Source organism: Catharus ustulatus, chromosome 5, assembly GCF_009819885.2.
Source record: "Catharus ustulatus isolate bCatUst1 chromosome 5, bCatUst1.pri.v2, whole genome shotgun sequence".
NCBI classification, from domain to species: domain Eukaryota; kingdom Metazoa; phylum Chordata; class Aves; order Passeriformes; family Turdidae; genus Catharus; species Catharus ustulatus.
This window is the reverse complement of record NC_046225.1, coordinates 38,293,578-38,318,617: the sequence shown is the minus strand read 5'-3', so window position 1 is coordinate 38,318,617 and position 25,040 is coordinate 38,293,578. Positions and strand designations below refer to the sequence as shown.

At 39.6% G+C, this 25,040-nt stretch overlaps 1 protein-coding gene across 7 annotated transcripts in view; it reads left to right on the top strand.

Moving 5' to 3' along the window:
* Positions 1-25,040, top strand: part of HPGD (15-hydroxyprostaglandin dehydrogenase) — a 66,584-nt gene that overhangs the window by 828 nt on the left and 40,716 nt on the right. For 6 of the 7 annotated variants that reach the window (XR_004418060.2, XM_033061285.1, XM_033061286.2 and 3 more), the window contains exons 3-4: positions 4,419-4,525; positions 17,712-17,808. Coding sequence is in view for 6 of the 7 variants with exons in the window: in XM_033061285.1 (XP_032917176.1) it covers positions 4,419-4,525; positions 17,712-17,808 (204 nt within the window). In the remaining variant the exon portion in view is untranslated. The remainder of the gene's footprint in view (positions 1-4,418; positions 4,526-17,711; positions 17,809-25,040) is intronic. The other variant, XM_033061287.1, reaches the window with a different exon arrangement.

Genomic DNA, 25,040 nt, shown 5'->3' with positions numbered 1-25,040 from the left:
ACAGATTCCAAGCTGCATTCCCTCGTAACAGGAGTAATAAATTCTTGGTTGCAGTGCACTTTCCATACAGTGCACTTACTTTCATTGTGTGCTGCCATAGCTGAAAGCAGAGCTGGCAAAAAGTGGCATGCTACCTTATAATGGGTTAACTATAGGGTGACAACAGTACACACACATTTTGCAGGTGCAAGGAATAAAAGTAGCTTCCCTCATGACCTATTTGCTTTTCTGTTTTCGCTTAGTGGATAAACTGTGTTCCCTACTGGGTATCATATAATATTGATGTACCTTCACAATATTTCATAACAGGCACATCACTTCATCAAAGTTTCAGTATTAAATGCTACGTTCATAGGTAGTGACTCAGATGCAGATTTTGACATCTCTTTTGTCAGTGCTATTTCGCCAGATTCATTTTTGCCATGCTACATGTGAGCAGTTTTGGTCTGTTTTCATTCATTGCACTTCACTGGTCACTTTCTCAGCAGTGATCATTGAGCATAGCCATTCTTCTTTCAGAAAACATTGCTGCTATTCCAGAATTCAGCAGTACTGCCCACTGTTCCAAGCTAGCATGATTATTCCTAATTCTATAGCTTTACTGTTTGTAAAAAAGATGCTGGACTTAAATCTGGGATCTGCTGTAATCAGCAAAGTTTTTATCAGCTAGATTGAATATTGACTTTTTCTCCTAGTGAGAGGAGTAAGGAGCAAGAAAAATCATCCTAGGGGTAGGAATAACATGTGCTGCTGCGCGGGTGTTGCCTCAGTGTGCCTTGTCTCCCACAATTCCTCCTCTCTTTAGTGCCAGGTGAGTGCAGGACCAACAGGGTGTGAACTGGGAGCTGGAGTGAGTAGAACAGGTCAGCAAGGGAGTTTTTGGAACCAAGTTAGTAGAAAAAAAGCAATCAGAGTAAAATTGGAAGTGATTCTTGCAAAGAAAAAGAACAGGCAGCTACTGCTGCTAATGCCTTTACAATCAATGCATTAGTCCTGCTGCAGGTTTCTAACTGAAAATTTGCGAGCATATGTCACAATGTTTTGGGGATTCTGAGCTGGTTTTGGTGTTGGTTTTTTCTTTTTAACGGCTTTATTTTCATATTTTTCCACTTAACAAATTTAGATTAGTCTCACATTTAGGGTTTAAAGGTCTTATCGGATGAATCAAGTGCTGAACTTCATGTTAAAGGTCATGTGTGTGAATGAAGTTCCCCCTTTCTTAAACTTTAGCTCTTACAGTAGGAGGCAAGTCTCAGTACTAGAACTAGTATTTCTGAGTACATGAGGCTTATGGGCAAGAGATCATCTGCTTAATCGACTTTCAGGTCTTGCCTGTACTTTTATCTCTGGTCGTTCTTTCACTTAATGCCCCATAAAAATCTCCTGTCTCATCCCACTTTTGAAAAATCACCATACTTACTTTTACCTTCCAGGGACATTTAGGAAGCTCACATATGACTGGTGTTTGTGCTGACTTTGCATTGTTTTTCTTACCTTTCATTTAAAAACGATCCTTCTCTTAATTTTTCCTTCCCTACTCAACATGACGTACAATCATCTACTTTTAATTTTTTATGGTTCCTTAAGCACTAATTAGTGTGCAATGCAAACACAGAATTATTCTGTGTTTGAAGAGGGAAGAATAAATCAGCTTATACTGATGTGTAGGTGGCAACTTTGCTAAGAATTTACAATAAGATTCTTATTTTTGTGGATAGGTGATAGATGGGATTACTGTCAGCAGATAAATTTTCACCAGAAATATTCCAAACACAGATATGCAAAAACATTTGGTCTTTTCTCAATATGTAAATTAGAAAACTGCAATTAGTCAAGTCTGTAGAAATTTAATTTAAAAATCATTGGCAAAATTACTTTTGTTCATGATGGTTTTTAACGATTCTATTAAGAATTAGATCTTCTTAAGAAATAACTTACAGGTTAGCCAGTTTCCAAAATTTGGAAGCTAAGTAAGGACTCAAATTGTACTCATTTTACTAACTGGAAATAAGTTAAATACTCACTTCTGCTTCTAATAAAGCCAGAGGTTTTCATTTGCTCTTGCTGATGCAGAATGAGGAAGATAAGTGACTAAAGAGTTGAGAAATCAGCAAATGAATTGGCAACAAACAAAAGAAAAGAAAAAAAGAGAGACAGACCAAATCAGAAGATTTATTAATATTACAATATTCTAGTATAGAATAAGAATATTAGAAAAATCTGTACCATAAAAAGGCAGTTGGATAAATAAAAGCTGTCCCATCAGCTGCACAGCTCTTGTGTTAATCACAAGATGAAGGCTATGATGGACCCAAAGCATTGAGGCAGAGAAAAGCTTTGTGCAGGAAAGCTTTGTAAACTCCTCCAACTGCTGCAGAAAAAGATAGATGTCTGAAAGCTGATGCTGTGCACCTGATTGACATGAAGAGCCAAGCACTAGAGATCAGGGAAGGAAGGTGTTCCTGGGATCACCTTTCAGTGATTTTATCAAGGCCTGTCAAGCATAATTTCGGTATATCTGAAATACTGTCAGTTTTGAGTCAAATGCTAAACAATGTCTTTTAAAACAATATTAGGCAGGTGGTGTCTTGGTTTACATAATAGTAAATATTTAATGACAAGAAGCATTTTTTGGAGGGGAAAACAAGCAAGCCATATATACATGTCAAATAATGTCCTCAGTCCTGGAACATCTTAGTCTGGAATGAACATCTGGAATTCATCTCATCCATCTTGTTAAAGCAGAGCCAGGCTTGAGGAGTTTGCTCCTCAATGTGACATCATCGTATTTTTCTATACATATCTTTTATCTCAGTTCTAACACTGTCACCTGGGAAAATACAGTGTCATTGTGGAGGTTTCCCAGCTCTTATTTTAAAATTCTTTGGAAGACAGGTCACTATTTTTATCCCCAGAAGAAAAGATTATTTGAATTTGAGAAACACATTATTAAAGTTACCTGACAAGTAGGATATAAAACAACTTATCCATAAATAGATACATCTAAGCAAGAATTGTGATAAATTATTTTTAGCTGAAATATTAATGTCAGTTATTCATTATATAAAAACTGTGTTCTTAGGCTAAATTTGGACTGAATGAAGAAATTTTTTCTAAACACTTGAAGCTTTTATTTTTCATTCAAAATGGATGGTGCCAAATCTTAACTTTATTAGATATAGCAAACTGCTACAGATCAAGCTATAAATGCTTAATTTACAGTAATTTCACAATTATAAGCCGCACCATTTTGACTAAAATTTTGGTCCGAACCCAAAGTGCAGCTTATAATCAGGTGCGGCTAATATATGGACAAAGAACGAAAAGTTGCTGTTTTAGTTTGGAGGACAGGTGTCTGCTGAGAAAGGCAGGAGCTTCTCTTTGAAATGGAGAAGGTAAACCCCCTCCCTACAAATTATTACAATTTTGAAATCAAGGGACTTTCAGGCAAAAATATGGGAATTAAGAGTAGCAGTTCTTTACTAGGGAAATTAAAATAGAAATACAGTACTACAAAGAAACAAACCCCAAGCCCTGACAAAGTCAGAGTACAACCTGACACCCCGTCAGGCAGGGTGCTAGTAGCAGTTCGATGAAATGGTGGCTGCAGTCCTCTTGCAGTAAGAGATGTGATTCACTTGAAGCAGTGCTCCTGTAGAAGTTTCCCTCTGGAGGTCCAGTGATGATGTGGAGAAATCCGGTTTTCCTCTGGAGTCCAGTGGAGAAAGGGGCTCCCTTAGTGTCCCAAAACCTCTGTTTTTATCTTGGTAAGAAGTGTTGGGCTCTTCCCCCTGGCTGGAGCAACTTCCAATGGGGTGCAGTAATTTTATCAGTGGGACTTGATGGGCCATTAGCAGAAAATTACTTACTGGAGGAAGGATTGGTTGTGAAAAGATAAAGAACAATGCCCCGCCTGGTTTCTGTGGATGGCCCATTAGCAGAATATCTGCTACGGAGATAAGGATCACTGCCCCCACCCTCAACAGATGGTGATAGAATAGATACCTTTTTTCACACCCTGTATTGTAACATGCGGCTTATAATCAGATGCGTCTTATATACGGACAAAGAACGAAAAGCCTTATAATCTTGAAATTACTGTATATAATTGGGGCGACAAGCATCCTATCTAATACAAAATATAAAAGTGCTAAGAACTTACATTAGCTCCTGTTTTCAGACATTATCAAAATGAATGAAAAGGCAACTGTTATCTTAATCCTTCCACTTTCCCTAAATATATCTAATGTTGGTGCATGTTAGATAAAGTATTTAATTGAATGTTGCTCACTAATGTTTAAGAAAATAATGAAGAAATTTTGGTAGACTAATAAACCATTCATTCTTATATATGCATTGTATTTTTATATCTAAATTTCCGAAGTTTTAAGCAATGTCACTCTTGGATCTTACTATAGGTGCTTTCAAAAAAGTAATTGAACATTTTGGAAGGCTGGATATTGTGGTTAATAATGCTGGAGTGAACAATGAGAAGGACTGGGAAAGCACTATACAAATTAACTTGGTAAGCATTATCTCCTTTCACATGTCTATATCTCAGTATTTAATATTGGAATACAGTTAACAGCCTGTGGCTTATACAGATTTTGCCAGATGACAGAACATTGATTATTGGATTGGTAAGTACAGCTACTGAAACAATCACCACATAACTGAGTGTATGGTGGGTCCCTAAAATTGTCTATCCAACACATACAGCACTGTGTAGAGTGCTCAGGTTATCTATCACAATATTCTCTTTCTAAAAAATCCAGTTAATTCCCAAATAGGTGTAAGAATTGACTGCCCAAGGCAGTAGAGCTGCATCTACAGTAGGCCAGTCTGTTTATATGAATGTTTTAGAACATTTTAGTTACAGTAATTTCACGACTATAAGGCGCACCCTTTTGACTAAAATTTTCTCCTGAACCCGGAAGTGCGCCTTATAGTCCGGTGCGCCTTATCTGATGTGCAAAGTTCGGAAATTTGCAAACCCGGAAGTGAGAGCTGCGAGCCGCGGGGCGAGCCGGCAGGGCCGCGGCTGCTGGGTGGAGGCGGGGACACGGGGCTGCAGCTGCCAGGTGGAGGCGGGGCCGAAGGGCCGGGACTGCCGGGTGCCTGCGGGGCTGGGGCTGTTGACTGGAGGCGGGGCCGCGGGACCGGGGCCGCTGGGTGGAGGCGAGGCTGGGGCTGCTGGGTGCCTTCGGGACCGGGGCTTCCGGGTGCCTGCGGGGCCGCGGGACTGGGGCTGCTGGGTGTCCGTGGGAGCGGGGCTTCCGGGTGCCTGCAGGACTGAGGCTACTGGGTGCCTGCCTGACCGGGGCTGCTGGGTGCCCGCGGGGCCATGGGACCGGGGCTGCTGGGTGCCCGCGGGGCTGTGGGACCGGGGCTGCTGGGTGCCCGCGGGGCCATGGGACCGGGGCTGCTGGGTGCCTGCCCGACTGGGGTTGCTGGGAGCCTGCGGGACCGGGGCTACTGGGTGCCCACGGGGCCCCGGCTTCCAGGTGCCTGGAGGACCGGGGCTGCTGGGTGCCCGCGGGGCCATGGGACCGGGGCTGCTGGCTGCCCGCGGGGCCGCACACCGGGGCTTCCAGGTGCCTGCGGGACCGGGGCTGCTGGGTGCCCGCGGGGCTGTGGGACAGGGGCTTCCAGGTGCCTGCGGGGCCATGGGACCGGGGCTGCTGGCTGCCCGCGGGGCTGCGAGGCCGGGGCTCCTGGCTGGAGGCGGGGTCGCGGCTGCTGGGTGCCCGCGGGGCCATGGGACCAGAGCTGCTGGGTGCCCGTGGGAGCGGGGCTTCCAGGTGCCTGCGGGGCCGTGGGAACGGAGCTGCTGGGTGCCCGTGGGAGCGGGGCTTCCAGGTGCCTGCGGGGCCGCGGGACCGGGGTTGCTGGGTGCCTGCCCGACTGGGGCTGCTGGGTGCCCGCGGGGCCGGGGCTTCCAGGTTCCGGCAGCACCGGGGCTGCTGGGTGCCTGCGGGGCCGGGGCTGCTGGGTGCCTGCCCGACTTGGGGCTGCTGGGTGCCCGTGGGGCCGCGGCTTCCAGGTTCCAGCAGCACCGGGGCTGCTGGGTGCCTGCGGGGCTGCGAGGCCGGGGCTCCTGGCTGGAGGCGGGGACGCGGCTGCTGGGTGCCCGCGGGGCTGCGAGGCCGGGGCTCCTGGCTGGAGGCGGGGTCGGGGCTGCTGGGTGCCCGTGGGGCCATGGGACCGGGGCTGCTGGCTGCCCACGCGGCTGTGGGACAGGGGCTTCCAGGTGCCCGCGGGGCCACGGGATCGGGGCTGCTGGGTGCCTGTGGGGCCGCGGGACAGGGGCTGCTGGGTGCCTGCAGAACCGGGGCTTCCAGATGCCTGCAGGGCCACGGGGCCGAGGCTGCTGGGTGCCCGTGGGGCCGCGGGACCGGGGCTGCTGGGTGCCGGCAGCACCGGGGCTTCCAGGTGCCCGCGGGGCCACGGGACAGGGGCTGCTGGGTGGAGGCAAGGCCGGGGCTTCCTGGTGCCCGCGCGACTGGGGCTGCTGGGGGCCTGCGGGGCTGCGAGGCCGGGGCTCCTGGCTGGAGGCGGGGTCGGGCTTGCCGGGTGGAGGCGGGGCCACGGTGCCGTGGCAGCCGGATGGAGGCGGGGCCTCGTCCAGCAAACACGCGGGGGGAGCTGGGGGCGGAGCCTCGCTGCAAAAAAAAAAAAGTGCGCCCTATAGTCCGGTGCGCCTTATCTGATCTACAAAGTTGCGAATTTTGCCGACTCCTGGGGGTGCGCCTTATAGTCCGGTGCGCCTTATGGTCGTGAAATTACTGTACTTGTGAGGCTCAGCTGGCCTGCGTTAGAGTTACCATTCAGTGATACTACAAGTAAACTTGTTTTCCGCATTTTCCTCACCAACCACGTCAGCATAAAATCTGAGTTTTTAATATAGGCCACTTCCTCATCATCACTGACAGGAGCACACTACTTGAGAGCACTTACTAAATTCCAGTACATTCAACAAGCCTGTAAAATTAATTTTCAAACAGTTACCATTTCTTTGACATTTTCTGGTATCTCCTCAGATAAAACCACAATATCTGTTTCTCAGCTGAAAAGTTTAATTTCAAGTACACCTCTAGGACATCTAAGCTTCAAGGAATGACGTTTCTAGCATTAATAGAATTTCTAGGTTAGTGAAATTTAGCTTGTAGTCTAACATCTATGAAGTCCTAATTCAATGGTGATTCAACAAGTCACCCCATGATCATACTTACTGCAAAGAAAGTAGAAAAAGGAGGCTTTGAAGGATAAAATGTGGAGTTTTCCCATTTGAAATTTGTCATGCAACAAGAAAGCTCAGAATATGAAAATCAGGTGTGTTTTTGTCAAAAATTTTAAGGAAAAAGATACCAATCTTTGAATCCTAATGCCTCAGAAAAAACAAACTAACAAAATTACTCCAGGGCAAGTAACACAAGCTGTATATGACCCAAGTTACAGAAAAATCAATGAGAAAATAGGTATTTGGGAAAAATTTAATTTAAGTTTCATAATGCCTTTCTCTTGATATTTTATATCTATTCCTTACATGTTCTTTGAGATTTAAATATATATATATATTTTCCTCTTTATTTAATTTCTGAAATGTTCCAAAAGACATTAGGAAACTTCATATCGTGAAGTAACAGTAGTTCATCATCTTCAGTGATAGGTAACATCTGTATCTCTTAGTACAGATCTCTTGAATGTAAAAGAAGACTGCATTCTAGATGACTTATGTCTCTTTACTTTTGTGCCTGGTTTTAGCACAGGATATAAGTTAATGTAGGCAGCCATCCCCCTGTCAAATTTGCAAGCACAGATAATCAGTCATTACTGCAAATACTGAAGTCCATGTGAGAAACATGTTTGTCTGTGATACTTAGTGTCAAGATAAATATCCTAACTTAAAGTGATGTCTTAATTTTTCGATGCCAAGAACTACAAGCAGAAAATGTTGAGAACCTCCTCCTAATCTATTGTGGAAGACACCAGGTTGGGTGGGGGGGGTTGATCTGCTGAGGGGTCAGAAGGTGCTGTAAGAGTTCTGTAGGTCTGAACAAATCTGGATTGATGGGCCAAGGCCAATTGTCTGAGCTGCAATAAAGTGAAGTGCTGGGTCCTGCACTTTGGTCACAACAACTCCATGTATCGCCACAGGCTTGGGGCACAGTGGCTGAAAAGATGCCCATTGGGAAAGGACCTGGGGGTCCTGGTCAACAACAGCTGAACATGAGCCAGCTGTGCCCAGGTGGTCAGGAAGGCCAATCGCATCCTGGCCTGGATCAGCAATAGTGTGGCCAGGGATTGTCCCTCTGTACTTAGCATTGGTGAGACTGCACCTCAAGTCCCATGTTTAGTTTGGGCCTCCCACTACAAGAAGGACAAAGAGGTGCTGGAGTACGCCCAGAAAAGGGCAGCAGAGCAGTGAAGGGTCTTATGAGGAGCAGCTGAGGAAGATGGGGTTGTTTAACCTGGAGAAAAAGTGGCTAAGAGGAGCTTTATCACCCTTTACAATCACCTGAATGGAGGTTGTAATGAAGTGGAGGACAGCCTCCTCTTCCAGGTAAGAAGTGATAGGACAAGAGAAAATGGTCGGAAGGGCTGGGGGAGGTTTAGATTGGATATGAGGAGAGATTTCTTTGCCAAAAGGGTTGTCAAACACTGGAACAGGCTGCATAGGAAAGTGGCAGAGTCACTATCCCTGGAGGTATTTAAAAGGCCTCCAGATGTAGTGCTTGGGGTCATGGTTTAGTGGTGGACTTGGCAGCGCTGGGCTAACAACTGTATTTGATGATTTTAAGGGTCTTTATCAATCTAAACAATTCCATGATTCTAGTTTTTTCATTCTTATTAAAAGTAATTGAGCAGAAGAAGACCACAAATGGTCTCAAGTAGTGGAAACTCTGAAATCCAAGTCTTAGAAACCTACATGTTTGACTATGAAGTTAGTCTGCTAATTTTTTTTTAAAGGGAATATTATATAGTTTATACAGTATTGTATATGTAAGTTCACCATAAATGTCTGAATGACTTAACACATGGTTGAATGTTGAAAATATTCATAAATACAAGGTCGTGACTGGAAGATTATCTAAAATGATCAGAGTTGAAGTACAGTTATGTGAGTTCAAGCCGCTCTAAGATCCCCATATCTCCACTCACCTATTGATTTGCGTATTATTTCCCTGTCTAACACTGAGTCAACTAACTAGTGTATATCCATAAGCATTTCTAACTAGTTACTGTAATTTCTGTAAAACAAGATCTAGCACTTCGTACTTTTTGTTTTTTTAATTAAAATAACAGAACAAAAATAGCTGACACATATGATATCTTCTATGCGTTGGTTTTATAAAATATGTTTCTGTTTCTCGTAGAAAGGAGCAAAACAGATATGAAATACATTTTTTTTAAATGTCTCAATTTCCCTCTTGTAGGAGAATTGAAGTATTCTTTGGTTTTTTCCTAAGAACAGAGATAGCTGCTTTAGCCACACAGTGTGATACACATTATGCACATATTTTTTTATTTTAAAACAGGGAAAAAATCCGTCTACCTGCCATTGTCTTAGTGATATCATTTATATATTGATATAACAAATATTCCCTGCCCCAGTTTAAAGTACAAAGTACAAAAGTAGAGCAAGACAAATCAGGACAAACACATCTGGGGTGTGTTCTTTATGGCTAAAACAGTTCACAGAACCGGTTGGTCTTCAGGAATGTTTTTAAAGGAGTGTAAGGAAGTTTTCATACTACTGCTTGAGAAAGCATGAAGAAGGTTCAAAAAGTGTGGTTTAATTTGGAAGGAAAATGGAGTAAAACACAATTCCTACTGGGTTCCTTTAGAGTTTCCTGAGAGCAGGAAAAGGCAACTTGATAAAGCCAGGGAGGGGATGTAGGAAGGAGTACTGAGTGCTAAAATGGAAAAATATAATTTCTATCAATTGCATCATTCTAAAAAGCATTGCAGTGCTTTCCACTGTTTTGTTACATTTTGTGCCAAACATCCATTTCTTTCATTGCTTTATTAATACATCTTTTTTTTACTTAGGGATTCCAACAATGCCATCTATTCCTCACCTCAAAACTCCAAATTGCATGGTATTTACTTGATTGATATTAGCATGATCAACAACAGCTTCAACTAGTGGTACTCATACAAGGGTACACTCTTGTTATTATGGCACATAAAAAAATGAACTTGGTAACCATACAAGAATTCAATTTAAAAAGAGATATTACCAGTGTAGTTTCAGCAGTCTGTCACACATATATTCGTGCACAGAACAGCACAAGGGTGTATGGCACATAAATTCTTATTAAGGGACCTACCTACAGTCCTCCAGCATGACAGTCTTTATTGCATTAAAAACTTTTGCCTAAGGGATCCAGAAATTTTATAATCAGAGTTTTTCCATTCTTCAAATCCCTGAAGCAAGAAGAGGGCCCACATCTGTACAATCCTTGAACATGTATGTTATTTAAACACAGTTGGGTTGTTCTAAGAAGCTTCAATAATCTTGTCTTGTGTTGATGTTGCTTTCTGAATCACATTAGAGCGGCCACTAAAATTACAGAGGTTTTTGACATTACAAATGCACTTAGCACATTTTATACTAAGGAAAATCCAAATTATATGCAGGGTCTCGTTTTATGTTCATGTCAGAGGTTTCTGAAAACTGACATATGTTGCAGTATACATTTAAATGTAGCAGTACTGGTATCACCTATGCTTACATTTTAAATATTACCCGAATCAAAAGTTTAGAAGTACTCCATGTGGCATTTTGACTACCTTATTGTTTTATTATGACAAAAAATTAATTTTGTGTGTATATTTAAACCAATTTCCCAAATGAAATTATGAAAAAAATTGAAAGCAAAATCACTGCTATCCCCTATGTATGTGATAAATTTGCAGTTTTTAACACATTCTGGCAAAACTTTGAATTGCAGGCCAGAGCCTGGGCACATCAAAACACCCCAGTCATATGGGATTCATTTATTTAAGCATTGTCCAGAAGTAGAATTCAAAGGCACACATAAAGTTTCTTCAGACATGACAGTCTTACTCTTCCTTACTAGCAAAATGTAGAAATATGCAACAATTCCAAGTTTTTACATTTTTCATGAGTTTGCACAATTTACTTCCATAAGTGACAGAAGTAAAACATTTCCATGAATTTAGAAAAGTCCTTTACTAAAATGAAGCCTACCAACATCATGGTATGTTCCTGCAAAATATTTAGATTGGAACTACAGAGATGATAACGCACCACTGTATATTTATGTGTGACTCCTTTCAATATAACTCATGGTGAAATACATGTTCTAGCAACTAGCAAACCTTGCAAAACCAATATTTGCTTATCAATAAAGATCTATTTATCAAAAGGCCAATTAATGTTTTAGCAGAAATCAGAAGGGTAGCTAAGCAAACATCAGAAGTGGTTAATTGAATTTGTTTTTGTGACAAAGACTTCACGATCACCACAAGGCTGTTCCACTGTGCAAGCCATACAAGGGAGTATGCTGCAACCTTCTTCTGGTCCATACCCCTTGCTGGTCTTTCCCAGCATACCAGGAAAAATGAGAAGAACTGAACTTTCATCTCAGAGTAATGTAACCTGGACACATAGCTGGATTCAGCAGCTGGAAATGACCACTAGGTCCCACAAAGGGACAAAGACAAGCACCATTTCTCAGTGCCAGCAACAGAGGAACAAACCAAAGCAAATAGTGCTACTGTAGTGGATGAAATGGCATAGGTGACTGGTTCACTGACAACCAGTGGCTACCTCAATGGCCTACTTGCTTACTCTTCAGCATAATTTGGTGTCAGAGGATAAGTGTCTAGGGAGAGATGTGGCCAAAAAATGAGAAGCAACATTTACCTTGAAACTAGTAGCACAAGGATCCATCCTCTAAGTACATAAAGAAGCCTCTAGGTATAATTATTTTTTTCTGTTTATATTGTACTAGGAAGTATACAATGGCTTACCTTAATAGCACAGTAAGTCAATGAAATTTTTAGCTTATGTTTTTTGTGTATGTTTACAGTAGCCAATGTTGAAGTATAATGAAGCAAAGGTTTTGAACTAAGAACACAAGACCAGCTATCAAAATGGAATACTGTTCCTATGTCCTTCAGGAATGTGGAGGTGTACTGAAGAGGGGGAGGGAAGTAAAGAAATCTGCACCATAAAAAACTGAAGCATAGTTCCCACCGTGTAAAAAATCTATTGACTTATGGTAAATTATCAAATCCTTTTATATCTTCCTTTCTCCTTTCTGCCTCTTCCACTCAAGACTTCTTGTTTTCCACAGTTTGAGTGGAGCTTGCAATTTCATTTCATATAGCAATCAAACTAACCTACACATAGGAATACCAAGGAACTTGCATGATTTCTCCAACTTGTCTACATCCTAGAAAATCTTCAGTAAAAATAAATTAGTCCCATCTTCCTGTCCACCAGCTAAATGCTAAAACTTTGCGTGGATATCATAAGCAGCTTTTTTAGTTTCAGAATTTTGAAGTTCATCTTGCACTGTTCACAAAGTACTTTTAAATGTTTCCTTATAGATAGTCATTGATTTACAACATCAGCTTTATGAAAGGCAAATGATCTTGGGCCAAATTCCAGTTCTGTGCTATTTTGCTTTATGAAACCACAAGGCAGTGGCTCTTTCATTTTTCTTCAGTAGTCCTAGCACTGAACTATCTTATTTCAGGAACCTACATAAAATATTAGGACTGATTACTATTTTGTTTTCTCAAAGGAATTAATATTACCATATCACCTCAATATCAATATAGTGCTCACTTTCAGCACTGAAGATACTGATGTTTTTTCTCAGCACGAATTACCAGATTATCAGACAAGAGTTAGCAAGCAAAACCTTATTAAATCTGTGTGAGAAACTATGTCAGTTGGAACCGCTGCACTGAAACACTAGGAAAAAAAAAAGCACTGTGTACTAAGTTATTTTCAAAGCAATTGTCACTTGAAAATGATGATGATTAATGAGGTCCTGGGCACCATCACCAAAAAGCACTTCTTTTTTTGGTTTTTTTTTAATAGATAAATCTGAAATGAAACACAAACTATGAAAACTGACAGATATAATGTTCTAATACAAGAACATTGTACACATTTGCTGACATTGGTTCCTAAAGGTAGAAAAGTTAATTAGTGTTCTGCTGAAGACTGAACCTAATCAGAATCAGAGTTTTAATATATGATATCTATTAAAATGATAGAATTAAAGCTATACAGCCAAAGGATACATAGAAATGTGAAGAAACAAAGATTGTGTAAGTTTTATTTCTGATTTTGACACTGGCAACAAAATTGCCATTTGAGAAATCATTAAATGAGTTACTGGTTATTGATATGTTATTCTCAAAACCAACTGCAAATATTTTGAGTATTTGCACAATTACAGTAATTTCAAAACTATAAGGTGCACCAGAGTGTAAGGTGCACTTCCGGATGTCAGCAAATTTCTGAACTTTGTCCATATATAAGGTGCACCGGCCTATAAGGCGCGCTTTTTTTTGCAATGAGGATCTGCGCTCGACAAAGTTACAGATTAGTAACAGAATCGCGCAATCGCAGGGTTTACTGGCAGGTGCTCAATTTGCAAACGTTTTTCACAGATTGGCGTAGCCTTTAAACGCAGCCCCAGGCACCCTCCCTGTGCTGCGGGCTCCGGCACTCCTGCCCGGCGCTGGCTGGCACGACTCGGCTCGCGGCTCACACTTCCGGGTTGGCAAATTTCTGAACTTTGTCCATATATAAGGTGCTCCAGGGTATAAGGCGCATTTCCAGGTTCAGACCAAAATTTTAGTCAAAAGGGTGCACCTTAGCCGTGTGAAATTACTGTACTTTACAATGTTTCCCATGCTGTTCATACCATATTGGGTTTATTACTGTATGATACTTCAGCATGTCTGATCTCTAATTTAAATCTGTAATTTATGTAAAGTAATGCTAGGAGATATTCATCCACACTCACCCCTATAACTTTATTTGAAAGAATCCTAAATTTTCTGCTGGCAGTTGAAGAGTGAAACTGCCTCCCTTGAGAGCACACTCAGACCTCCAATGCACCTTAATGGCCTGTCTTCATTATGTTCTGTAGTAAAACACTGTATTTTGGTAAGAAAATAAAATAAACAGCTGTGTCACTGAGGTATCATATGTTTTTCAACATCTAGAAGAATAGTAATTTGGATTATTTTCTGACTTCAAGAATACTAATTTTCTGTAGCCAGGATTTATTAAAAATAAAAGAAAAAAAAAAAAAAGAGGTAAGAGTCAGCTGTACTAATTTTTGGTTTACCTACCTTTAGTTATAAAACTGACTACTTTGATACTCTTTGTTCTTGACATGTTTATGAACAACATCCTTTGAGCTAAATGCAGTTGTAAACAAAGGAATCACAAAAAGTTCAGCTCTAAAACTCTTCCTTGTACAAAGTCTCCCAGCATACTTTCGTCTTAAACTGAGTCAGACTTTCTTTTTAATTAGGTAATTTAAAATTTAATTTCCCCAGAATTTGTATTTAATAGATAATCTCTAAATTATTGTTGGTTAAGAAATGGGGTTAAATGTCAGTCTTAAAAGTACAATTGAGGAACTGCACAGTCTGAAAAGACTTTTAGTTCCTTTCATTTAATTGAAAGGAAATCACCGACATTTTCATCATAACCTAAACTCAAGAAAACACATAAATTTGAGAAGATTGGAGAGAGGTGGGTTCTTGCGAGAGAATGGGAAATCCAACACATGATACTTTGGATGATAAGTGCCGTCTGCTGAGGGTGCAGACAGGTTCTCCTCACCCTGGGTATGTGATTCAGAGTTTGCCTGCAGAATATTTCTTTATTTTATCAGCCCTAACATCATCAATAGCCATTTCACCCAAGATCAGCCACACTCAGTGAGGTTTTTGCGAGGATCACAGGTAAGGATTACAAGGCTATAGCAGGTGTAAAAGGTAACATCCAAATTGAGGTTTGCATTTATCTTGAAGACCACCTCTCACAATTCCTTTATGCAAAGAAGAGCATGTCTTCAGCCACTTGAAGAATACTAAGCTAACGGATTCCAGAGGGAGAAAAAGAGCAATATAGTAATTTTGATCAGACAGCCGAGCTACCACTTTTTTCTTGGTTTATAATTGTGGTTTAGCCATGGACTCATCTAGCTCTATTATCTCTAAATTAGAAGGAATAGAAATGGCTTCAAGGAGCCCCAAGCTACTTCCTTCTTCAACTGATTTTTTTCTCTAATCATCCTAAGTGGAATTCTCTTTTGCTGTTAACAGGCTGAGCCACTGCTCCAGGGCATGACAGGACCTCCACCTGCTCTCCAAAGACAGAATTAACCCCTTTCTTTCTAAAATATCTTCTGTACAGCCTATTATACGTATATGTATATTGAAAAACATATTCCATCCTTAAGTCCAAAATCTAATTTTAATTAGGTGCCAGTAAATTTATGTTCAGAATAAATATACCTTATAACAACACAACCAGGCATTAACAATCTTGGTTTTAATAAATCAAACTTACATGTGAAAATCGAGATTAACCAGCAATAGATTAACCTTTATAATGGCTCTGCTACTTTCCTGAACACACGAGAGAAATCTGATTTGGTTTGGTATGTATCAAGACACTGAAGACAGTTCTTTCAAAGGTTTCTGCTAAAGCATTTAATCAACAGCATCCTTTTTCAATAAATCAAATTTTTTTTAAAATATGTTACCTTAAACAAGACTTTTCAGGAAAGAAAAAGAAATCTATTTATGGGAATTTCTTCATTAAGAAAAATTTAAAATATTATTTCAGTATTTTGAAATATTCATGTTTTGTGGAGTTTTACACTATTTCAGAAAATAGATATTCTGAAGACATATTATAATTAAAATATATCATTAAGTGCTGAAACCATAGAAAATGAGAAAAGATAATTCATTATCAAGATTCCAAAGCAAACTTGGTAATGAGGTCTCAGGTTGTTTTATCGCTCTCAAAGGGCAGCCTCATGTTACTTGAAAAATGAACAAGTGATATTAATAAAGTAGGACATGCACTCTTCCAAATCTGATTCCTATTAAAGCAAAAAAACATGAAGGATAACTGGAATTGAATTAGAAGTACTACTTTATATTTTATAACATACAAGTCTAAAAATATCAACTAATGAAAATGAAATACAATACCCATCTCAAGATTATTTCAATTTCGCTTTGAGAATTTAGATAGTGGCAGAAAAGTAGTTCACAGTCTGATTTTAAAAGCTTTTCCTTTTTCCTCATCCCCAGTTTCTTTAGTCACTGTCCATTAGGTTTTAGGCAAATAAAGATTTTTCAGTGGTTTTTTATATGCAAAATTTCTGTCTCCATTATTCTGCAAACCTTGTCTGGTCAAAAATACACACTTCATCTTTTGGACATCCTAATTTATTTGGGTCAAAAAATGGCACTAAACAGTCATAAAGTACAAAAGAAATTCTCATTTAAAAGCTGAAATAATATTTCTGAAAGACTAAAAGTGTGTCTCAATGTGTTTGTCCATTTTGAGTAGGACTTGTAAAGCAAATACTGAACTATTACAGAGGGATCTAAAAATATATTGGTATATAGTTACAGAACTCATCACTAATGCAGTAATACTGGAACATTTCTCTGAAGTTATTATCTTCCACTAGGAGCCTTGTCTGCTGCCCTTTTCTTACTATTAGTTTCACTCTCAGCTAGAGTGACTTGCTGGGCAAAACTCTCATGATTCACGTAGGAGGTTGGTAACCCAAGGTTTGGTGTGTCTTTGGACTGGACCTCTCAATTTAAAAGTCTGAAGCTCAGTGAGAGAACTCTGCAGTAGCATACAAAAACAGATTTTAAAGAACCAAGATGATACAGGTCTCAGAATTTTTTTTCCTCAAAGTTCTGTCCTTGAAAAAAAAAAAAAAAGGAAAAGAAAAAAAATATATTTATAACAATCATAGCTAATATTATGCTAACAACATCTCACATCTCTTAGAATGCTTTTTTTACCTTGTCTGTATTTGCCTGTGTGGGCTAACTTTCATTTGAGAGGAATGGTAAAACTCCTGTAATTTTAGCCAGAAAATAATACTCATTTTTGCTATCCTGGGACCAGAAATATATCATGGTACTTCATCCTAAAAAGTGTGAATTTCTTTTGGCTTGAGCCTTTTTAAGTATTAATGTTATCTTCAGACACAGTCAGTACATTTTTTATAATATAGAACAGACTATCTCAACAAAAATTACGGGATTTGGAACAGTTCATCTGCCACTTACATTTATAGATAAGGCATGTGTTTCATGTATCAATTATTTACTTAGTCTTTCATTTCCTTCACATCTCTTGTTTTGCATTTCAATATTTTAGTTTGTTTATTTATATCTTATTAAGAGAAATAAGTAAACTGCCATTACTTCTATGTATTACAATTGTGCTTCTGAGGTTATTGAGTTGCAATACTGTGGGGTGGCTCTGTGCTTAAAAACTTCAAATTATAAATAAGATCACTGGTAAAACAATATGGGTTCTAAGCACCACAATAAAAGCAAGTTTCAGTTTGTAGAAGCACAATAGATATTTTTAATAACTTTGAACAGTTCCAAACAATCTTTGAGTATTTTCAATAATTGCTTCCTCTCTATACCAGACATCTGTGATCAGAGGAACCTACCTTGGCCTAGAATACATGAGAAAAGGAAATGGAGGCGATGGAGGAGTGATCATTAATATCTCATCCTTGGCAGGTGAGATAAACAATTTCTGCTGGCTTTTCTTCGTAAGTAAGTGAATCATACTGATCAGACTTCTTTATCTACCTGTACTTGAGGAACCATAAAACTAATAGTCATATTTCACCAAACTAAAGCAAGCACTTTCTTTGCTCACTACTTATCTATGCTATAACTGTATTTCAATTTATCAGTATAAATATAGAATTCTATGGATCCTACATCAGTTGGGGGTAATGCTTCTCCGTTGTGAGGCAGAATTCTGCACCATTTCCTATAGATATACTCAATGTTTCAGTGACTGGGGTCTCAGCAAAAAAGCACAGCTGAGGGGAAAACTGTGCATGGAGAATGAAGTTACCTGACAACCTTCCGCAAAAATATTGTGGGGAAGTACTTGCATTCTCACTTTCTTGTTTGGAGAGGTTGTTCTCTCTTTCTACTGTCAGACTGTCTGTGAAAAAATAATACATATGCTACCCAACACTTGGATTGTCAGAGGGGCTTTTTTGGTATCTGTGCAGATCACCAAGTTCTAGTCATTTCATTCCAGGATATTCCTACGCATCTTAACAACGAAAAGCCAGTTAAGATAGCACTGGCTATAGTTACTGATTGTGCATAGGTGTGGATGCTCTGAGTAGTTTTAAGTTCTCATATAAACCTTAGCTTTTGTGTTAAAAAGTGCAGTTCACTTTACTGACATAGTTCATATGGATCTTGAGGATCTGACTTCATACACACACATATGTCAAAAGGGTGAGGGGTTCTTGTTAAAAGACTCCATGTACCTTTGAGGCAGCACTTGTCATAGTGCCTGACACATTACCTACTGACACCAGTAAGTTTATCTCTATAGGCTGAAATGGACATTGTATTGGGTCCAAATTAACCTGAAGGAAATTGCTATTGCTGTGCAAGAGGTCATCAACACAAGTAAAAGATTAAACATTCTCACAGAAACATTGATACCCATGGCAGTGCTTAAGAAAGAGTAGGGGTAGCAAGTGGTTTGATTCTTTTTCTAACTGGTCTCAAATGAACACAAAATGATTTTGTTTTTAAGACCTAGAAGCTTGGCTTTTCTGTTGTTAAGACAACAGTTTCCTAGCTTTGTTTGGTTTTTACATGTCTTGTGTTTAACAATTTTTTCCAAGGTCATAGGGAAAAACACATTTTAAAAGCTAACTAATTTTTATTACTTATTTATTTACTAGGGTTTGTGCTTTATGATTATAATTCTCCTTTCCAGTCTGAAGGCCTAAATCCTTTAGTTTATTCCATATATGAAAGACAAACTTCCACTGGCTTGCTTAATATCCCCTTCAAGTGTTTTCTTAGAGTTAGCTTCTGTTGATCATTAAACTTATGAGTGGTTTTGATTCCCACTGTCCAAGTTCTCTGTAAGATACAGACAGCAAATTTTCCTATGTCTTTCTCAGCAACAAAAAGAGTTTTACATAGTGCTTACGTAGAATTCAATAATATTTCCTTTGCCTATTAATTAGCTACCGGTGCATCACCATGGAAATTTGCCAATGATTCAGACTAGGGAAAGAATCAAGCCTTAGAGTATTACATTTCTAAACACCTATGGTACTACCAAAATTATTTCTGTGAAGTGGATGCTTAAAAGTGTTAATTTAGCTGGATCAAAGCCAGAACCTGTCTATCCAGTAGTGAGTCTTACTTTCCTTAGTCTTGACCCTGGACAGGACTTAGAGAGAGAAATATGTGAGCATAGGGAGCAAGCACTCAACTATGTCTCAAAGCTACAGAAATTAATTTATTTGATTGTGCATTCATATCAAGAAGCAATTCTGCTAAAATAAGATAATGAGAAATGTGTTTTACTTCAAATTTGGCTCCATAAAAAACTATTTCAATGATTGCGGATTTTTTCATTGGAATAGACTTAACTTTCAAATTAAAGTACAGTAATTTCACGATTATAAGCCGCATCATTTTGACTAAAATTTTGGTCCGACCCCAAAGTGCGGCTTATAATCAGGTGCGGTTTATATACGGACAAAGAACGAAAAGTTGCTGGTTTAGTTTGGAGGACAGGTGTCTGCTGAGAAAGGCAGAAGCTTCTCTTTGAAATGGAGAATGTAAACCCCCTCCCTCCAAATTATTGTAATTTTGAAATCAAGGGGCTTTCAGGCAAAGATATGGGAATTAGGAATAACAGTTCTTTTCTAGGGAAATAAAATACAAATACAGTACTACAAAGAAACAAACTCCAAACCCTGACAGAGTCAGAGTACAATCTGACACCCCGTCAGGCAGGGTGTTAGTAGCAGTCCCATTAAATGGTGGCTGCATCCTCCTGCAGTGACAGATGTGATTCAGTTGAAGCAGTGCTCCTGTAGAAGGTGCAGTTTCCCTCCGGAGGTCCAGTGGTGATGTGGAGAAATCCGGTTTTCCTCTGGAGTCCAGTGGAGAAAGGGGATCCTTTAGTGTCCCAAAACCTCTGTTTTAATCTTGGTAAGAAGTGTTGGGCCCTTCCCCCTGGCTGGAGCAACTTCCAATGGGATGAAGTAATTGTATCAGTCACACAGTGGGACTCAATGGGCCATTAACAGAAAATGACTCCCTGGAGGAAGGTTGGGTTGTGAAAAGATAAAGAACAATGCCCTGCCTGGTTTCAATGGATGGCCCATTAGCAGAATATGTGCTGTTGAGATAAGGATCACTGCCCCCACCCTCAACAGATGGTGATAGAATAGATACCTTTTATCACACTCTGTATTATAACGTGCAGCTTATAATCAGGTGCGTCTTATATACGGACAAAGAATGAAAAGTTGCTGGCACCCGGAAGTGCGGCTTATAATCAGGTGCGGCTTATAATCGTGAAATTACTGTAATAAAATATTCTAAAGTTTTTGCTGTAGTAAGCCACACATGGTACCTTTAATTGCATTTAATTAAATAGTTACAACAGAGAAAGCATAAAAAACTAAATTTAACTCAAGAGGATGTTTAAATTATTGAACTTAACATGGTCTTTTACCTTGAGGTGGCTGGTACCTGTACCCTTTTTGCAAAAGGTAAAAGAGCAAAAGGAATTCAAGTATAGGCACACACTTTTGTTTTGATGGCTTTTGTATTTTAAAGAAGGTTTTCTGTGAAACTGAATTTGTATCTGTCTGCATTTTAGCAGACAAAAAAAGGTTAAAGTATTCATAGAGGGCTTTAAAACATTAGAATTTTTAGCATAGTATCTATCATGCTACTTTTTTGAGAGGCTCTTCAATATGTCTGGGTACCTTTCTGCTGTTCAATGAATCTGGATACCTTTCTGGTGCTCAGCTGTGTCAGTGCTTTGATTGCACTGAACTTCAAGCATTCAGATTCTGCAAACAGCTGATTTGTCTTCCCTTTAATGAAAGCTTTAGCCACAGTAAATACTTGAAGTACCTGTCACACCAAACAAAGCTTTTTTAGGACTAGATCCTATATGTATTACAAGAACAAAACTGAGCATATGGTTACATCACCAAGCAAGGACTCTCTCAGAGTGATACAGGACAGTAGAAGCGTCAGTGGCTGCGTGACTGGGGCCTTGAGTTCAACATCTGGAACCTCCCCTTTGTGAAAAGGAAAATCCTCAGCAGAATCTGCCAGAATGAGGTTAAAAGGAGTTAGAAGCTATTCCCTTCAGAGTTCAGTTCACTATTAAAAATAAATCATAGAAATGGCAGAGCTTAAAATTTTTGCTAGGATTTCTGTTTCACCTTTGTTTTGGCACTCAGGAAGACTACAATGATATCATGGGGGTATGCAGAGAGAAAATCAAAGGCCAAAGTCCAACTTAAAACTAGAAAGACTAATAAATCTTATTCAAAGAAAGAAACTTAGTAAAATCTCTGAGGGCAACATGTTCAGTGGGAGAGTGTAACTGGGGAAAAATGCTTAATTCTATTTTTATCAAACTTATTTGTTCCATGAAAGTGGAATGAAAGGAAATACTGGTTTCAGCAAAGCCTACTGATAAATTCAAACTTGTTGACAGAATTCTCCACCTCCAGTACTAATTTCTCAAGATCTGGTTATTGAAACTACTGACCATGTTAAATAAATTGTAGTGAGACACCTGACACCATGTCTTTAATGGTAGAGTGATCTTGTCACCAACAAGGAGAATAGAGTATAAGCAAGGGCAAGAGCTGTCTCTCTCAGCCTGCTAGGAACTGAGAAAAATAAAACAGAGCAGTTTGCACAGGATTATTGTTGGTCTGCTTGAACTGCTTTTGGTAAACCAAAGAGCATCTTGAGTCATCACAAAGTCATTTGCAATTCACCATGCAGCAACATCTAGAGAGAGAAGAACCTAGCCATAGCAGCTCCCTGCCCCTGTCCAAGATTAAGACCCAAATGTATCACTTCCCAGAAATACACTGACCCATCACCATCCATTTGAAAACCCTCCTCTTCGCCCCCCCATTATTTTGTGCATAATGGTCTCTAGTCTATTCTACTGCTGTTCTGCTTTGCTTAAGATAATTAAATATCCATGGCAGCAGCAAATGGAATCCAGATTTTCTAACAAATGAATGGCCTAACTTATATGTTAGGAACTCATTTCTGCTTACTGGTTGAATAAATATGTGGGCAGAGCAGACTCAATATGACATAGTGGTTCATCATAAAATACTTGCTAGGAGAGTCCCTGGGACACACCACCAACACAGGCCCAGCTCTTCCTAAGGCAGGGAAGTGGCTCAGAGCTGGAAATCCCACTCTATGATTCTGAGTACTGAATTCAGGAACAAAAGTGGCACAGGAATGTTATTGTTTTTTGTGAGGAATGATAGGACTAGTCTTAGATGCTTTGTCCAAAAGTGAGATGATTATTTCTTGGTTCTCCACTTCAGCAAAGATAATAATTTCAATTAGGAAAGAACTGGTTTTGAAGAAAAGGCTATTTTTTTCTCTCTTCCTGCCTAGTTATTCCTGCTGTCTTTGGCATTTAATTAAGTCTTTGAACCTTATTCCACTTCATTATTGTGACCTGTGCCCTTCCTTTGTTTATTTCTTGACTTTGTTTCTCCTCCCTCTCAAGTAAAAGGTAATTTTTCTTACTGTGCTTAAAAAAATAAAAGTAAAATTACTTCTAAATTCTTCTGTGTTTCCCAGTAGATGTTGTCTGCAGCCTGATTATAATTTCCTTTATTTAAAGCATGCAAAAGTACTTGAGAGTTTGAGGGTTTTTTAAATAGTATTGTATTATTTCTAATGTGCCCATATTCCAATGTTTCCAATAATTTGAAGAATGATATCATCAAAAATCAACTAACAGAGGAATATTAAGCATTTGTTGTGATCACAATCCACAAGGGACAGTACAAAAACGATTTCATAAAGTGAGTTCTTAAGCAGAAACATAACACATTAATTCAAGTTCAGCAAATAAATATAATTTTAAAAGAACAACCAGGCAATGGTTAAGTTCTTTATTTCCCAGTAATGAACAGTGGTGCTTTGACAGGATTATCAAGTTAGCATTTAAATCAAGATAAAACCTTGAAGCTGTCAGGTTGGTAATTAGAGCTTTGTGCTCTCTTAGAAAGTTCTTTCCTTCAGACAAAACAGATTCCAGAGCAAAGAGCCCAGGCAAGTCTGGCATATATAATTTTTCTGGCAAATCCATACTTAGATAGTGAATTCTTCATCTTCACTGAGGTAAGTCACACCCCTTCTTGAATGTATCACCTTAAGATCTGAAGTATCAAAGATAAAATATACATGAGTTATTCATTGGAATTACTTCCGTTAGAATCAAACATTAAGGCATTAAAATTACAATCCAGTTTTACAATAGGCATTCAGGAAAATATTTTATTCTGTAGCTTTCAGACTGGCTGAAGTTTGCTATTCATAAGGGCCTAATTTTCAGGTGGAACTACATCATCTATTTTGGTCCAGTTCAGCTTTCATTGTGTAGTAGAAAGTTTTGGCATAACTGGCAGAAATTAATATGCACTCATGGTCTATCATTTCTTCTTGACTAACTCTTTGCCATCAACTCAGTCTTACCAGAATTAACTTCTTAGTTTTCTTCCAAAACCTCTGTTTTCTTATCTTTCTCTATTAGAAATAAAAATTTTGTGGTCTCCCATTTAGATCATATGGGTTTACAGTGCTAGCAGAAAATTTTTATTTTGTTTCTCCTATCCCCACACTTCCTCTCTGAACACACTGTAAATGATTTCAGGTGTACAGTTTACACATTAGATATCAAAGCCTATCTAAAATACTTTGCTCTTCAATGTAAAGTAATTCCATGATTATAAGCCGCACCATTTTGACTAAAATTTTGGTCCGACCCCAAAGTGCGGCTTATAATCAGGTGCGGCTTATATACAGACAAAGAACAAAAAATTGCTGGTTTAGTTTGGAGGACAGGTGTCTGCTGAGAAAGGCAGGAGCTTCTCTTTGAAATGGAGAATGTAAACCCCCTCCCTCCAAATTATTATAATTTTGAAATCAAGGGGCTTTCAGGCAAAGATATGGGAATTAGGAATAACAGTTCTTTTCTAGGGAAATTAAAATACAAATACAGTACTACAAAGAAACAAACTCCAAACCCTGACAGAGTCAGAGTACAATCTGACACCCCGTCAGGCAGGGTGTTAGTAGCAGTCCCATTAAATGGTGGCTGCATCCTCCTGCAGTGACAGATGTGATTCATTTTGAAGCAGTGCTCCTGTAGAAGGTGCAGTTTCCCTCCGGAGGTCCAGTGGTGATGTGGAGAAATCCGGTTTTCCTCTGGAGTCCAGTGGAGAAAGGGGATCCTTTAGTGTCCCAAAACCTCTGTTTTAATCTTGGTAAGAAGTGTTGGGCCCTTCCCCCTGGCTGGAGCAACTTCCAATGGGATGAAGTAATTGTATCAGTCACACAGTGGGACTCAATGGGCCATTAGCAGACAATGACTCCCTGGAGGTAGGATGGGTTGTGAAAAGATAAAGAACAATGCCCTGCCTGGTTTCAATGGATGGCCCATTAGCATAATATGTGCCGTTGAGATAAGGATCACTGCCCCCACCCTCAACAGATGGTGATAGAATAGATACCTTTTATCACACTCTGTATTATAACGTGCAGCTTATAATCAGGTGCGTCTTATATACGGACAAAGAACAAAAAGTTGCTGGCACCCGGAAGTGCGACTTATACTCAGTGTGGCTTATAATTGTGAAATTACTGTACTTGAAATATTTTACTGATTCATAGAAGATGCC